This window comes from Leiobunum rupestre, chromosome 6 (assembly GCF_980474605.1).
Source record: "Leiobunum rupestre chromosome 6, qqLeiRupe1.1.hap1, whole genome shotgun sequence".
NCBI lineage: Eukaryota > Metazoa > Arthropoda > Arachnida > Opiliones > Sclerosomatidae > Leiobunum > Leiobunum rupestre.
In genome coordinates, this window is record NC_143389.1 from 33,494,962 (window position 1) to 33,512,788 (window position 17,827).

The following is a 17,827-nucleotide window of genomic DNA, read 5'->3' on the forward strand; positions in this document are numbered from 1 at the left end:
AAAATATTGCTTTATTGGGACACCATTTTCAACCTCTGTATGCAAATTTATTGCGATTGGTCAAGGATTTCAAGTGATCACAATTACCGCACCCCCCTATCACACTTGCCACGCATTTTGGGGGTAAGTGTGATCAGTAACGGAGTTAAATTAAATAATAAATATTTATATCACTATTTAATTGGTATTATATTTGATTGCGTGGTTGTGTAGGATAAAGTGGCCGTATTAATGGTACCAATTCTTAAGAGGGTGCTATTTTTAGTTTAAACGCCAAAAAAATATTTTGATCACACTTACCTCCATTGACCCTATTTAATAAGTGTATTTAAAAGTTGCGAAATAAAATCAATTATACTAAAGGCCAAACGAGAGGCTGGCTATTTTAGAAATCTGGTGAACCAGTAGCGATAAATTGAAATTATTATTTCTGGAAATTCAGAAATCGGGAGAAATATTAGATATCTTGTTTATATCTAAGAACTATTAAGTATTTTAGAAATATTGCGTGTATTTTATTGCAAGTATTTTAAAAATATTGCCAATATTTTTTAAATATTGCCAATATTTTTTAAATATTGCCAATATTTTTTAAATATTGCCAATATTTTTTAAATATTGCCAATATTTTTTAAATATTGCCAATATTTTTTAAATATTGCCAATATTTTTTAAATATTGCCAATATTTTTTAAATATTGCCAATATTTTATTGCAAGTATTTTAAAAATATCGTAAATATTGAGAAATATCAAAATAAATCTCAATAAATAGTGGAAAATATCTCCTGAAATATCGTAAAATATAACCAAAAATACAATGGAGTATTACAAATATTTGTAAATCAGAAATCTGAACTAATTTCTAAATTTATACATCACTGGTCAACGCAGGTCTAAGCCGAACAGTTCTGTGTGCATAGGTATAACATTTCAACAACGTGCTGGTCAAATGTTTAAAACCAAGGGTAAACAGCAATATTTAAATGAAAATAGTATTATCAGATGTATGTATATTCTTATAAATTTTACGTAAGTCACTAGAAAAATTACCTTCGCAGTCTCGTGTTATTTTTTTAAAAGAAGTTTTTTATCAAAAAAAGTGTAAGGTGCCATTTCCTAAAACTTTTACATCGGAAAATATTATGTATAAGTAGTTATCGCTAGTCAATACAATATTTCCATTTTACATCGTAAGTCAAAGTGATACAAGCAAAAATTTTGTGCCATGACGCGGAGGTTTGGAAATTTTGAAATTGGCGCGTTTTGAAAACTGCCTCATTTCAATTTCTTAAATTGATACTTGTAAGAGTAGATCATAAACTTCTGACAATATGTAAAAATTTCGGCTGGTCTGAAAAGTTTGTCAAATATCAGGTCAACGGTTAATAAATCTTATGGCTTAATAATACTGCGAAAAAATGTCGTCTACGTTATATAAGGGTGCTTCGACTTTTCCATTTGGCGCTTACATTAAAAACAACCAGGTTAAGTAACGGAAATACAAGTCGTAAAAAAACGAAATCATCCCCGTATATTTAAATAAGGAACTCTTTCGAGCCTAAGAAATACAGTCTGTCGCGAAGTTGAGAAGAATTTCCTAAAAATATCCATTAGCCTTTAAAAATATATATACCCCTCGACAGTAATGGTCTTTCATCCCTCCTTACAGACCCTTCTGGGGGGAAGGTCAATATTAAGAGAGAGAACTCGCTTTTACCTGAAAGTGTATTCGAAGGGAATTGAGACGGTAAAGTTAGCGAGCGGCTACGGTAGGAGTCGAAACTTGTTGAAAGGTGAAAATGAAGACGACGAAAATTCGATCATAAAAATAGAGTTTGAAGAATTTGATGATGTTCAGAGAGTGGATAAAAAAGCAAAGATTCTGGAGTTCAACTAGAGTGAAGAAACCTGTCTACCCTAACTTCCGTTCGTATAAAGAGATTTGCAACACGAACGGAAGAACCTTATCTAACAATGTCGCCAAGAAGGTCCAAATATTGAAATACCCGAATTATTTCCCGATTATTTTTTGGGTTAAAAGTTTTAATTGGCATTTTCAAGAACAGTCAATCATCGTGGTCTAACACGTAAAATGAAACCATAGACCCTTGGATCCAGTTTTTAGACATCTGTAAGCGTGGGCTAAGACCAATAATTTAATAATAATAATAATAATAATCAGCTAGGCTAATACCCAAGGCACCACCTTAGGCCTAAGTCATCGAGCGACTTTTAAAGCCTTTAATTCAGGTGGCCGGGTTATAATGCGTAGGAGGGTGGTGACAAGCCCTGCATGCCACGCGTTCGAGCCAACAGCTCCCTACACTAACTATTACCGTTAACCTCAACAAGTTTTTATGGAAGGGGAAACCGAAGATCTCGGGGTAAAACCCCTTAAACCAGTGGGGAGAGAACTTGTAAACTCTACGCAGAAGGAGTTGTTCCGAGTTTTCACCAAGCGCCACAAGCTGGGATCGAACCCGGCTCCTCTTGCTGCGAGGCGAAATTGCTAGCCACTCCGCCACCCCACAGTTTTCATACGTTTGTCACTGTGGGGAATATTTTACTGAGAGTTTAGTAAAGGAGTGACGTCATCACCAGAAGAAAATCTCCCCCTAGTCACTAGTGAGGCGCTGTCAAAGGTTACTTGTGACGCGTTAGCAAGCGGATGCGAAACGTTGACGAAGCCCGTAATGCAGTTTGTCTCGTGAATAGCTCTCAGTAAAACTTTTGACTGTGACAAATAGGAAGTGTCACACTTATGTAATAATATTATACACTTATGCTAAAACGGAAACGCTGCTGCTGTACTTTGTCAAATCAAGAAGCGCTTTAATAATTCACCACTTCAGTAACACGGTCTGCCTAACTACAGTTCTATTTCTATAAGATAATAATAATAATAATTATAATCAGTTAATCTAATAACCAAAATACCACCTTAGTCTCAAGTCATCTAGCGACTTTTATTGCCATTAATTCAGGTGGCCGGGACAAATTTTTATGGAAGGGGGAAACTGAAGAGCTTGGGGGAAAAACCCCTTAGCCCGTGGGGAGATAACTTGCAAACTCAACGCGGAAGGAGTTTTCACCAAGTTCCACAAGTTTTTAAAATTAGAAATTATGGAAACTAATGTGTTTTAATAATAATGTTATTGGTATTTTTTTTGTTCAATTTTAATATTATACACTTGTTCTTTTAATAGTAAGTAACTGTTATTTATTGTGTTGATTCTAAAGAATTATTAATTTTGAAAGCTAGGGCTATAAGTCGCTAGACGACTTGGCCCTTAAGATCCAAAAAATGAATATTACAGAGATTCATAAAAATAAATTTGAATTTTAATTTGAGTATTCAAGTGAAATGATAATATGTAGCTAAACTATAGCCCCTGTTTTCATGATTCCTGGGAGATATTCTTCGTCTACACGGAGAGAGAACCTGCAATCGTTACGAAGTGCCTCCCCCCTTACCGCGAGAGAGAGAGGAAAAGACTACGTGATGGTAGGCTGAGGGGCTTGGTTTTTCTTCCGGGAATCATGAGGCCAACAAATTGCTGCCCACATATTCTCTGTTCACCTGAATATATTCTTGATCTAACGTTCAATTCAATTCAATTCAATTGTTTTTATTAATATATAGGTAAAATATAGGTAAGAGGGCCAAGTCTTTAAGCAACTTATAGCCCTCTTTTACAATTATATTATTACAAAAACAACAGAATTATAAAATTTAAATATTTTTAACAAAAATCTAATTCTCAAATAAATTTTTAAATACCTTTTAACTGATTGATAAGTTTTATGTCTAGCTATTTCATTATACAATTCATTATATACCTTAACTCCGACATAGAATAGTGAGTTTAGTTTTTTGGTAGTCTGTTTTGGAGCTCAGTTTGAAAAATATCAATTTAAATATTTGAAAGAGTATGGGAATAAAAGCCACGGTCATACGACCTCCTAAATAGACTAAGTACTGCCTTTAAAACCAGCTAGTGAAATCGGTCTTAATGTTAGTTTAATCAAAGTAGTTCACATAAACTTTAAACAACAACTACTACTGCTGATAAATTTATATTAAAACAGGATACACAGCGACGACGAAGTGGTAAGAATGGACTACAATACAATGGATCTTTTACCATTGTTTTCATTTCATCCAATCACTTTTGAATTTTTCGTGTACCTTAGTTTACCCACAAAAATACCAGAAAATGCTAAATCATTTGAGCTACCTGCCTAACCCTCTTCGTTTCCCTTCCATAGAAGCGAAACACTGTGGCTAGGCGCCCACTGGCTCTCCGTTTCGTATCCGTCCTGCCTTCCACAAGGCATTGTCTCCGTTACGAAGCAAAGGCTTGTGGAAGCTAGGACGGAGATGTTACGAAGAGCAGTGAGCGCTTGGCCTCAGTGAATCGTACACTTACAACAACCAGTACCTTCGCAACTTTTTTTGATCACACGATGGCTGAAACATAAAAATAACTGGTTACTTATTACGTTTCAGCTGTTGTTGAAAATTTTAAATAAAAGACTGATGTTTTCCCCAACTTGGACCAAAGGTGAGGTGGCGGAGTGGTTAGCACTTTCGCCTCGTAGCAAAAGGAGCCGGGTTCGATCCCCGCTTGTAGCACTGTGTGAGAATTCGGAACGACATCTTCTGCCTTGAGTGTGCAAGCTCTCTCAACACTAGTTTATGGGATTTAACTCCGAGCTTTTCGGTTTCCTCTTCCATAAAAACTTGTTGTGGTTAACGGTAATAGTTAGTGTAGGGAGCTGTTGGATCGCGTGGCATGAAGGGCTTACCACCAGGGTTGGACATAAGGATATTTTTTTAGTAGTCACTGACTAGTGGGGGTAAAAATGGGAGTATAAAAATAAGAAGGCAAGCCAACATTTTGCTTCACCCGTCAGTATTTAAATATAAATTTATTATCACTGGAGTTACATGACTTTGGCCGATCGCAATTTCTTTTAAATAAAATTAATTTATGATACGCCATAATCGCCATTATTTATGAATATTTAGGTAAATTTTTCACTAGTCAAATTGACTAGTGAGCCCCCAGATTTCGATTAATTTTAGTAGTCAAGAGCATTTATTTTAGTAGTCAAATGCCGTCACTAGGGCCCTATATCCAACCCTGCTTGCCACCACCCTCCTACGAATTGTAACCCTGCCACCTGAATTAATGGCTTTAAAAGTCGCTTGATGACTTAGGCCTAAGGTGATGCCAAGGGTATTAGCCTAGCTTTATTATTATATTCATCGTAGAAATTAAATTAAGGAAAATCAAAGTTATTCGTGTTACGTGCTTATGGCGTTCCGTCGAACAGCTCTTCTCCGACCAAATTTGCCATCCAAATCTAAAAAAAAAAGAAAGGATATAGAGAGGCCGATTTCATTAGTCTCCTTAATTATCGGGCGGCCGCCGTTTCGAGCCCAATTTTATCCAGATTAAGGTAAAAGGAATGACCCGATTTCGGCAACCCGCGCCTCACTCGTACACCTCCGCAAACGTCACCAGAGGGCGGAAGCACCGGGAGGAGAGCTAATGAGTGAAGACATTAAAAGTCTCCCCCATCTTCCAAATCATCCGACGATGAATTGAAGCACGGCTCAGGAGCTAAAACACACAATGAACGCTCTGACGCTCATATAGACAGAATCGGCAGAAAAGAGAGGTTAAGCAAAGCGCTCTAGACGTTTGAACGACAACGTCAGCCGTACCTAAACGTCCGCGTGGAAAAATTATAAAACAGTGCGATTAAAATAGATTTTTAACTCATTTTAGCCATTTGTCGTAAAACCGAATACATGACGAAAATTGAAACGTGTTTGAACCACACTAAAATGCGCTGTAAGAGTTGTTTAAACACCGAATGTTTTTATCTCGTATCCTGGCTTACCACAAATGTTTCGTCTTGCACACTATTACCGATTTATCCTTAATTAAACTAGTATTTACTCTTCGTGATGCTGCTGGTTTACTTGAGGTTAACAGTAATAGTTAGTGTAGGGAGCTGTTGGCTCGCGTGGCTTGAAGGGCTTGCCACCACCCTCCTACGCATTGTAACCCGGCCACCTTAATTAATGGCTTTAAAAGTCTCTTGATGACTTAGGCCTAAGGTGGGGCCTTGGGTATTAGCCTAGCTGATTATTATTAATATTAAATTATGATTTTCAGTATTTAAAAAAATAAGTATTATGTGAAATGTGACACAAGCTCCACCGAATTATCGCGTTGTTTTCAAGCTATGAAATATTCGACTGCGAGGTAGACACGCGAACCTTAAAGCGTTGAAAATGTTCACATTGTCGTTCAAACTTCTAGAGCCGTTTGCTTAAGCTCTCAATTACTCCTCTTCCCACGCCATCACCAACCACCGTCATCTGGGTTTGACGAGCCAACCCGAGGGGCAATCATTTGACCGAAGAGGGACCCTTGGAAAATTTCCTTAATTTCTCTCTTTGTTTTGGAAAATACTCTTTTAAAACGCGACGGCGCGTTTGAATCCCAACGCGACGGACGAGAAAATCAACGGCTGGCTGTAGATTAAGAATCGGAGTCAAGGGTTAACCCGAGGCGCTTCAGTCGAAAGACGATGAGACACTTGGAAAGAGAACCTTTCGGATAATACGTCCAGGAATTCTCTCACCTGGGCCGAGCTCATTTGAAAGGACACCATTAATTAGGGAAGGAGCTTTAGGAGCATCAGAGATAATGAGAGTGAGATATGACGTCGATTATCCCACTTGCCCCCCCCCCCCCCCCGGCCATTACGGAATTGATAAATTTAAAATTGGATTTTAAAAGTTTCTCCAATTTATCGCTTATTAACAGCGGTTCGCAATTGGTCAGCGCTTCGACCTTTTTTAAAGGACCTTAAGGAGATATACTGTCTATGGTTTCACTTCTAATCCCTCGAAGAGGTCGCGTAAATTAGCGTGAAAGAAGCTTACGACTTCTCGATGGGCATTTATCGTGAAAGAAGCTTACGGCTCATCGATGTGCATTTTAATGATAGAAGCTTGCGGCCCTTCGGCGGGCATTTTCACGAAAGAAGCTTTGAGCCCATCGATGGTCATTTCTATGGGAAAAAGGTTACGGCCCATCGATGGGAGTTTTCTTTTCAATGACACCAGCTCATACCGACTTAAATGTGCACGTTCATTAGCACGAAATAACCAAACGACTATCGATAAACATTTTCATTTCCATAATGAAGTTTAACCACTTCTCTGTGCATTTTCATTAGCACGAAATAAACTAACGACAATCGATGAGCGTTTATATTTGCAGTAATAAATTTATGATAATCGATGGGCATTTTCATTTGCGCGAAAGAAGCTTAGCTCCCCTAAATGTTCATTTTCATTAGCACGAAGGGCGTTTCCATTGGCACGAAATAAATTAACAACTATCGATGGGCGTTTTCGTTTGCTTGATAGAAGCTTTTATTCCCTTCGATTTGCATTTTCATTACCATTAAGGATTCTACAGCCGTTTGCATTTCCATGAAACAAGGAAATTTAAGAAACTTCCACTAAACAAAGTCAATTAAAATGAATATCGCGGCGCCATCTTTCGGAACGTACAGCTGGTGCTATAGTCGTTGTAAAAATGTCCACGTCAAGTACACTTCTAGCCGCGGGAGGCGGATTCAAATCTCCAGAAATATGCTTCTAATTTCTTTTTCCAAGAAAATCGTAGGGCTCCTCCGAGATTATAGGGAACTTAGTTCTTTTTATTTATAGGAAAAGTGGCTATATTTAGTGAGTAGTACCCAAGCCGAAATGGGTAAAAGAGGCGTGCCTCTACACACTCGGCTTTATCTTAGCACCATCGAATCGAACGAAGCGAGAAACTTAAAGAGCGAACACCGATTTCTTTCCGCGATCATCTCCAGCCGCAGAAATTTCCACTTGGCTATTTGAAGAGACCAAACTCGGCGTTGCGTAGTTAAGTGATCTTTGTCACGACACGTCGTAAACGCGTGCCTTGCCACTTCCAAGAGTGGTCGACCCCGAATGTAATCGACATCTACGCTTTGTTGGATATATTTCTGAATTTCTCCCCTAATATACTTCGGATCTAAGTTATAACTTTGTCAAACAATATTTTGATTCGTGACGTTTTCCAGGCTAGGGTGGAATATGAATATTAATAAGAATATAAATATGAAATACTAGTAGATTCGAAATCCCTTAGAAAGTTGGTGTTTTGTTTTAGATTTCTGCGAAATATTTAAAATTTCAACAATACTTTAATTGTTATATCTTTCTTTGCTGTATATTCTGTAACGTACTTTTTAAAACTTAAATGAAATAATATTATATTAATGGCACATCTAAAATATTTTAAATTTTACAAGCTAGCTTGTTCGTTGTTTAGCTAACATCGAAGTGTAGTGCCTTTCAGCATAAACAAAATAGATAATTTCTTTTAAAATAACGTTTTGAAAATTCAATAATAAGCTACTACGTTGTTTGGCTAAGATCAAAGTGAAGTAACACTTTTTATGAGCTGTGAACATATCATACGTATCTTTAGTTTGTTACTTTGCAATATTAACGAAGTGTCTTTGTGGTTACAGGATCATGTCGGAGACGGCGGACGACGACTCATTTTCCGGAGTATTCGGAGTCTACGATGATCAGAAGGAAATTGGTGGCGAGCCAGTGCCAAAACAAGAAGAATTACGGCTAGTGTCTGGGCTCACAGTGTCCGAGCCGCAGCTGACCAGCATCAGTCGTCCTGACCCGGAATCGCTCAAACAACGCGCCATGGTCAAAGCTGGTTAAACGGGCGAATTCATCCTGCAGTGACGCCGCGCGGTGACTAGAAAACACACGCATTGTCAAAATCGAAGGATAAGAAATCAGCGAACCAGCCGTGACAACGAGGAGCCAGGGCCGTGGTCATCACGTTGACCCCGCAAGGCCCGACGCCCTCTCGCGCAGCTCCTAACAGCTCGCGGTCTACTCGGTAAGAATCCAAAAGGAATTCATGTTCCGCGAGTGTGTCAACTTTTTCTAAATTATCGCGATCGTCCAAGTTAATCTCCCTTAAAATTCACATTCTCAAATCGTGAAAAGTTTGCCATCGTCGTGGGCGTAGTAAAAGTTCATCTCCTTATAGTCGGCGCGCTCCGTTTGGCCTACTTTCTCTTTAATACGACACGACATAGTTTATTTTTAAAGAAAATCTTAAAAGATCTTAACTTTCAGTTTAAATTACGCGTTTCTAGTTTCAAACGTTAATTTTTGTCGCGTTATAAATACCATATTATCTTAAAGCTTGCAAAATTTCGCGGTAAAGATCGGGTTTCTTGAAACATTACCGAAATATGAGGTATATACGGTCGTCATTATTGAAACTTTTCCTACTCTCAGGAAAATCTCCCCTTAGAATCCGATCCTTCGCTTTTCAAAATAAGAATTTGTTCGCCCTTCCATTTTTATTTGCTTCCAAGATAACGACTTTAGAAACATTCTCACACGACCGGCTAAATTGGTTCAATACTGCGTTTAAACTATTGAAAACGGTTTCAACGCCGGTTTATTCTTGAACAACCCAACTAATGGAGCCGAATCGTAAGCAAAAATACCATTTTTCAAATCGCATCTTCCACCAGCGCTTTTAACGAAGAAATCAACAAGCTTTTCCACTCAAACTCAAATCGCACGAGTAAAAACGTTCAATAATGACTTCCTTTCGCTTCTATTGCTAATATTTGGCTGTAAATTATTCCAAATATTGGACAACTAGTAGTCATCAGGGTGGCCTGATACTTTTTTCCTGAAGCATGAACTGTAGCCCTATATGATTTTTTTCCCATAGCGGTAATAATAATAAAAATCAGCTAGGCTAATACCCAAGGCATCACCTTAGGCCCAAGTCATCTAGCGACTTTTAATGACTTAAACAGGTGGCCGGGTTACGATGCGTATGAGGGTGGTGGCAAGCCCTTCGTGCCACGCGAGTCAACAGCTCCCTACAGTGTAGGGCCTACACTCTATTACCGTAGTATCGTCCAAACACACTTTTGTTCTTCGTATGTCCTAGTGGATAGCAAAAGCTAACTAGCGAGTACTGCGCGAGCCGCCAAAACCTATTCGTGCTACTTCGATACAGCTAAAACCACTAAAGCCCCGGTCACACTAGAGCTTAAAACCGAGTTTAGGTCGGTTTGAATGCCAGTTTTGACCGCCGACTATAATTATTGGTTCACGCGTGCGAAATCGCTTCAGCCCGGTTCACTTATAGCCAAGGCTTAAATCCATTTCAGATTATGACCAAAATTTTGAAAACACTAAAATATATCCCAAAACAATTAGTTAATCACGTTTACTATACATACAGTAATATTATTAGACATTATTTATAATTTTATTCCCATTATTTTTGAAAATACGAGCAATTTAACTTCCGCGCCTTGTCGATTTGAAAGCGATTCTAAGCGAACCGACTTGGACGAGTTGCTTCCCGAACCAACACGAAGCGATTTCTCACGTTGGTTTTAAAAACTAGTTTTTTAATATGAAGCGATTTTAAGGGTAAGTATGAACCTGGCTTTACAATTTTTTTTACTGATTTCTACCCAAATGGGATCAAAACAAGTTGCCAAGTTCGCGTTGATTCTCGCTATGACGAATAAAACACTCGCATGTTTAGCTTTTGTGATAAAGCAGGATCCACAAAGAAGAAAATATTATTGGACGATACTACGGCAAAGGTGGATAGGACTACAGTTCCTGTTAATTACGTCGGGTACCCTGTTTTAGCAAAATATGCTAACAATATAAGTCATCCCGAAGAATACTGGTTCTATAGGTTTCGTGTAAACTACTTTGATTATTCATCATCTAAAGCTTAAGGGGAAACGACGGAACCAACGACGTTAGGACGTAAGGGAAGACTCACTTTCGGAATCGACCTATAGCTAGGGTTGAACCGATTTAGGGGGTCGTGTGACTGTCGATATTAGCCAATGAACCAATCAGGGGCGTAGGAACGTTCTAGAAGTTGGAGGGGCAAAGAGAACCCAAAAGGGGTCGGGAGAATGGTTTGGAATTTTTAATGGAGTGTAGCTTCTCCGAATGCACGTGTACATTTTACTACTATGTAAATTGGCGGGAAAATACGGAAATTTAAACACAGTTGCGGTTCTATAAGTTTTTTATGCTTTTAAAATGAGAATTTGAACCTTTTGAAGATTTCAACTGACCAAAAAGTTGGAGGAGGCAATAACATTAGTTCCCCTCCCAGCAAAATTCTAGGGAGGGGCATTGCCCCCCCTGGTTCCTACGCCCCTGGAACCAATAAATCTAAATTAATGTAAAAAATATTGCACGAATAGAATATATTGATGAAAAAGTATCCTAGTTGATCTTTTCCCACTTCCTAACCCACTCTCCAAGTCTGTATACAAAATCTGTCTACTGTTGGTAGTCTCCGCTTAGGTATTTGTGCGTTTCTAGTGTAGACTGACGTCCAGTATTTCTCTCTCTCTTTCTTCCTGTGTCTTCTTGCTTGTTGTGTCCTCGAGTCATCCTCTCTCTGGTAAGCCGACAGGGACTCCGCCGATGTTGAGCGCCCCCTCGCCGAGGCGATGGGAGACTCGCACACGCCTATAAGGGGACTTTACATTCACGCATGTATGTATACATCTCTCTCAGAATCAAAATAACGTCTTCCCTATTTGTACGTAGTCGCGTCTGGTTTAGTACGCGTTCCTCGTCCGATTTGGCATTTGCCTCGTTTCGTCGACTTTAGTTCGGCATGTTCGATTACCGTATCTCTAGCTTCGATCAATTATAGTTGACTCTACGACGCGTCATCTATTGAATATAAAATAAACTCTATTATGTAATTTATGAAAACAAAATAATCATATTGCTACCATAATATAATATCGTATACGTAGTTTGGGGTAGCGGTATAGATGGCGGAAGACAGCGGGAATTTTTCCCCTTCTCCCTAAAACTGACGAACTGATTGCGGAAAAAAACATGGAGTGCGCTGACCTCTCCATAAAAAGATCCTGCTTTTATGGATGAAAAATCTTAACGGAGACTGAGATGGAAATTGAAAAACGTATTGGTTTCTTTGGCAGCCATGAACTTGGACGCCGAGAACAGAGTCGTCTTGAATGTTGGGGGAATCAGGCACGAGACTTACAAAGCGACGCTGAAAAAGATCCCGGCCACCAGGCTGTCCAGACTGACCGAGGCTTTGGCCAACTACGACCCCGTCTTGAACGAGTACTTCTTCGACCGACACCCGGGCGTCTTCGCCCAGGTACTCAACTACTACAGGACGGGAAAATTACATTACCCCACGGACGTCTGCGGACCTCTCTTCGAGGAGGAACTGGAGTTCTGGGGATTGGATTCCAACCAGGTAAAGGCTATTTGTGGTAGAAATGATTAGAGCTGTTGATTCATTTGATTATTTAAAAACATTGTATTTGTTTTAAATCGGATTTCGCTTATTTGATTGATTTTATGCGTCTTTTGCTGGACAACTTAATTAAGAATAATAATAATAATTAAATTTTCACTTGTAATTTAATTTACTCTAAATTCGCACGGCTTTTGTACGTTTTCATTAATACAGTGAAGTAAAATTGACGGCCTAAATCAATCATTATTTTGCAGAAATCGTTAAACTTAAAACACTGATTTAAATTACATTTATTAAACTGATTTAAATCAAATTTATTTCGCTGATTTAAATCACATTTATTACACTGATTTAAATCAAATTTATTTCGCTGATTTAAATCCAATTTATTGCACTGATTTAAATCAAATTTATTTTTCAATAAATAAGATGTATTTATTTCACAAATTTAAATCAAATAAGTCAAATTCATTTAAAACACTGATTTAAATCAAATAAGTCAAATTCATTTAAAACACTGATTTAAATCAAATAAGTCAAATTCATTTGAAACACTGATTTAAATCAAATAAGTCAAATTCATTTAAAACACTGATTTAAATCAAATAAGTCAAATTCATTTGAAACACTGATTTAAATCAAATAAGTCAAATTCATTTGAAACACTGATTTAAATCAAATAAGTCAAATTCATTTGAAACACTGATTTAAATCAAATAAGTCAAATTCATTTGAAACAATGATTTAAATCAAATAAGTCAAATTCATTTGAAACACTGATTTAAATCAAATAAGTCAAATTCATTTGAAACACTGATTTAAATCAAAGAAGTCAAATTCATTTGAAACACTGATTTATATCAAATAATTCAAATCCATTTGAATCACTGATTTATATCAAATAATTCAAATTCATTTGAATCACTGATTTATATCAAATAATTCAAATTCATTTGAATCACTGATTTAAATCAAATAATTCAAATTCATTTGAATCACTGATTTAAATCAAATAATTCAAACTCATTTGAATCACTGATTTAAATCAAATAATTCAAACTCATTTGAATCACTGATTTAAATCAAATAATTCAAACTCATTTGAATCACTGATTTAAATCAAATAATTCGAATTCATTTGAATCACTGATTTAAATCATATCGTTTTACTCCAACTGGGGTTGACGGAATATAGTCCCTAATAGAATTTAACTTTTACTTAGGTTGAACCTTGTTGTTGGATGACGTACACCCAACACAGGGACACTCAAGAGACGCTGACTGTCCTGGATCGGCTGGATCTGGACACGGAAAAACCGAGCGACGAGGAGTTGGCTCGTAAATTCGGCATGGAGGAGGATTACATGAACGGAACGCTGTCCTGGTGGCAACGGATCAAGCCCAAAATGTGGTCGCTTTTTGACGAACCGTATTCCTCAACGGCTGCCAAAGTGAGTACAACCCCGGATCCCTCAAATACCTAATATCAAAGATAAATAATATGTCACTTATGACAGAAGTATCCATCTAGACCCTAGCTATTGCGCTACCAAGGTTTAATTTAGCGTGAAGCCCTGTAGTGACGAAATATGCGCCAGGCGAATTAAACTACTTACAAGTTAGTTCAATGGCAAGTCTACTGTCATAGTCGGAGCTGCGCGAGACTGTCGCCACTGGTTAAAGGGATTTTCCCTCGAGTTTTTCGGTTTCCCCTTTCCATAAAATATTTTTAAGGTAGTTAGTGTAGGGCACTGTTGGTTCCCGTGGCACGAGGGGCTTACCACCATCCTCCTACGCATTGTAACCCGGCCACCTGTATTTAAAACATTAAATGTCTCTGATTATCATTATTATTATTATTATTATCATTATTATTATTAATAATATTATTAACAATAATAAGAGTCATACTAATTTTTATTACGTTACTTATGGTAATGGCTTAATTAAATCCCTATATAAAATGATTAGTCTAGGGAGATGGAGATCCTACTCATATACAGAGTTTTAAAAACTACCCAACGCCTTAAACCACTTCCGCGTCACTGACTTTCTGATTTAATTCCCCAAATGTAGGATTTTTAAAGGCGTAAATCCAAAATTTTATCTCGAGGGTCCCAAAATTTTGCTACAAACTGGGAAATTCGATGGGAATAATAATTACTTTTTGGCTTTGGATACGACGCCGGTTGCGCTTATAAAAAGCCGACCCGGCGAGAGAGGGGGGAGGGAGCCGTTAGACCAATTACGGGCCCCCACGTAGCCGGAAGGCCCAAGTCTGAACTCTTCTCCCAACTTCCTCGCTAAAAAGGTATAGCTATTTCCATTATTAAATGCTCTCTTTGGAGCCCGCTCACGGTGGCCCTGTGTAAAAATATATTTTCATTGGTAGAATTTTGTAGGTCAAATCAACCTGGTCCTGACTATTTGACTGCAACAATACTAAATACAAATTCCATAACTACATTATTAATTATTATCTGTCCCTTCCAAACCGTATAAATTAACGGTTTCAATTTAAAGAACTGGTTTCCGAGTAATATTATCATTGATGGAACTTTATGGGAAACCAAACATAAAAATCTGTGAATTTTTTTAGATTGCGTATATTAGTGTTGTAAGCTGGAATATTTTCCGTATTTTTCCGAAAAAAATAAAAAAAGTTTTCATTCCATGATTAGCCTAATATTGACGGATTTTGAAATGACGTTTTAGCGCGCGACACTACAGGTCTTGGGCACACAACCTTCTTTGCGTGCTTTTTTGACCATAACATGTAGAGGTATTTTCACGCGCAAAATGAATTTTAAAAGCCGTCAATTGTTTGCAAATTTAAATAAAGCGGAATTTTCGCCTCATTTTTTCGAATCTAAAAGTAAAACTAAACATCTAGACTAGCTTTAAACTGATTAACAATGTAACGCTAATGTTTTGTAGTATGTTTACTGTTATTAGACATTTTATATCGATAAATAGTTAAAAAAATTAAAAACCCTTAAAAAGTAATTTATTATTCAATTTTTTATTTTTCCGATTTGCGGAAAATCCGCATTTTATTTTTCCGGAAAATTAACAACACTAGCGTATATCTTTAATAAATACCAACATAATAAACGTATATAGGACAAATCTGAACCTTTGTACGGACTTATTCTCATTTCCGCAGACGGTCTAACACGCTATCTACTAGACCACGAAAGCAAACCGATCCAGTAATGGGGAAAAATTGAAGAGAGAGATAGAAGAAAATAACCTCACACACACACACACCTGAACAAGCCCGCGACTATCGTGCGTATATTTCCAAGCGAAATCAATTTCTATTTATAACCCGAGCTGTCGACCCGTACCTTCTACGGAGTTCAATTTCACGCGACGCGATAGACTCCCGCCATGAAAACACACACACCAACAGTCCAGCCCTCTCCTCTCCCTCCCAGACAAAATGAATATGAATGCATCCTCGAAGCAAACGCCACACCGAAACTCTTCTTCTTAAACAAACTTTTAACTTGTCAAAGTCGCTCTACTTTACAACCATTTGGCCCTAACAAATGACTACAAAACCCGAGTTACGATAAGCGATCTTTTCTTTATAAATATATATATAACGGTACGGAAAAGGATAAAAAAATCTATACGACGAATTTCTCCTTTATTTTCAAACGAAGGAAAAGTTTAAAAAGAACAAAAAAATTGATGAAAAGAAGTGAGAGAAAAGAAAGATATCGGATGTAGCCACCAAGATGTCACTACGAATAGCGGAGGCGCTTCGTCTTTTACGCTTGTCCCCACCTGCGGGAATCGGTGGTGGCCGAGGCCCCTGCCGCTCCGCACCAACCGAGGCTTGAGTAATGGCAAAAGCCTAGCCGGGGTAAGCCGAGCCCCGCTGCCATCGATCCGGACCAACTACCGCTTTTCCGAGATCTCCCCACTGATATGGGCATTTTCATAAAATCAATTGTCAGCTCAAAAGTCGCTCGCGGTTCAGATAAGGGCTCTATATCACGCAAACCTGGATCAAACTTGATTACTGATAGCTAATCTCTTCTTTTACTCAATTTTCCAAAGTAAGCTCGCTAGCGCTCAGTTCAATTAAACAAATTATAGATTCCGCTCCATCTCATTAAACAGATCACCCAACATATAAACCTAATTACCGTTTTTACAAATACTCGACACTTTAGCTAATTTTGTCATATTACCAATTTAAAAAACAAAATCAATTTTAGAATTCACAAAATCCAATAAAACCTAACGAAAAATTAAAAATTTCATAACCCAAAAAATCAAATTTTAGGCTATTTATCATTCATTCCTCTCAGTTTGTTACTTGTTTAAGAATTAAAATAACAGCTCATCTCTTCTTTCGCTCAATTTCTTACTAAATGAAGCGCTCATATCTAAAATCCGCTCATTATCAGACTCTCCTCTGCTCATTTAACCAAACTATTACTTCTCCTCTCAATTATTTATTCTGACTCCAAAACGCTCCGACCGGCTCTAAAACGAGAGGATCGTGCCCATGACTAGATCCCTTCAGCTAGAAACACGCATGCCGCCAGTTAGAAGGGGGACGCCCAGGGATCGGTACCGTGAGGAAGGGTGGGTGGGAAACCCTGGTTTGCCAAGGCCCTTCGATTTCAGCGTGGGATAAACAATGGCGTGCCCAGAACTCGCTCTAGCGCCTCCCCCCCCCCCTCCTTCGTTTCCTCTTTGAGCGGTGTTATTCTCCCGTACGTAGGATTTCAAAATGAGATTTTGCCTATATAGTGGAATTGCTTTGAAAGGTTGGGAAATGTTTCGGAATCGAATAGAAGATTTTCTTAGGGCTATTTTCTCCGCGTAGTTTTAAAAGATATTGAGGTGCACTCTCTAACGCAATATAAAAGTGGTACTTTCGAAATGGTTGCTCGTTACATTTGCCGGGCTAAACGTCGTTAATTTCTTCGATTTCGAATAAAATATTTTATACCTAAAATATGACTTGCCCCTGTAGAAGTGTTCCGCACGCGTTACACCGGTGTTCAGGGAGCGGTGAGGTACCAGGGGTTACTCTGTTACAGTATAATATTCTCTAAAGTACTGGTAAAAGTTATGATTTTTCTTTCGCACAATTTTAATTTCAATAATCTTAACCGTTGTCAAGAAATACTTATTCAAAAAATGGTGTATGATACTCAAAACCATACATGTATAAGCATAATTAATATAAGAATAAGTAAACATGACTTTTCTTCGCCACTGACAAGAAGAATTCAGCGGTAAGACCACTGAAAACCTATTTTAAATACTAAACTAAATGTTACTAATTGGTGCTACCATGCAGTTTAAACCAACTCGAAAATAATACGGATATTCAGATTTTACACATATTTATTACTTAAAATCTCTCATAAAAATGTTTAAAGT

General features: G+C 37.8%; 1 protein-coding gene across 6 annotated transcripts in view; it reads left to right on the forward strand.

The window, feature by feature from the left end:
* The window catches only part of LOC149940642 (potassium voltage-gated channel protein Shaw-like), a 208,664-nt gene that overhangs the window by 140,582 nt on the left and 50,255 nt on the right, over nucleotides 1-17,827 (forward strand). For 5 of the 6 annotated variants that reach the window (XM_090178085.1, XM_090178088.1, XM_090178090.1 and 2 more), the window contains 4 exons: nucleotides 8,604-8,995; nucleotides 11,559-11,667; nucleotides 12,126-12,412; nucleotides 13,639-13,866. In XM_090178085.1, coding sequence (XP_090034211.1) covers nucleotides 11,622-11,667; nucleotides 12,126-12,412; nucleotides 13,639-13,866 — 561 coding nt within the window. In that variant the 5' untranslated portion in view covers nucleotides 8,604-8,995; nucleotides 11,559-11,621. The remainder of the gene's footprint in view (nucleotides 1-8,603; nucleotides 8,996-11,558; nucleotides 11,668-12,125; nucleotides 12,413-13,638; nucleotides 13,867-17,827) is intronic. The other variant, XM_090178089.1, reaches the window with a different exon arrangement.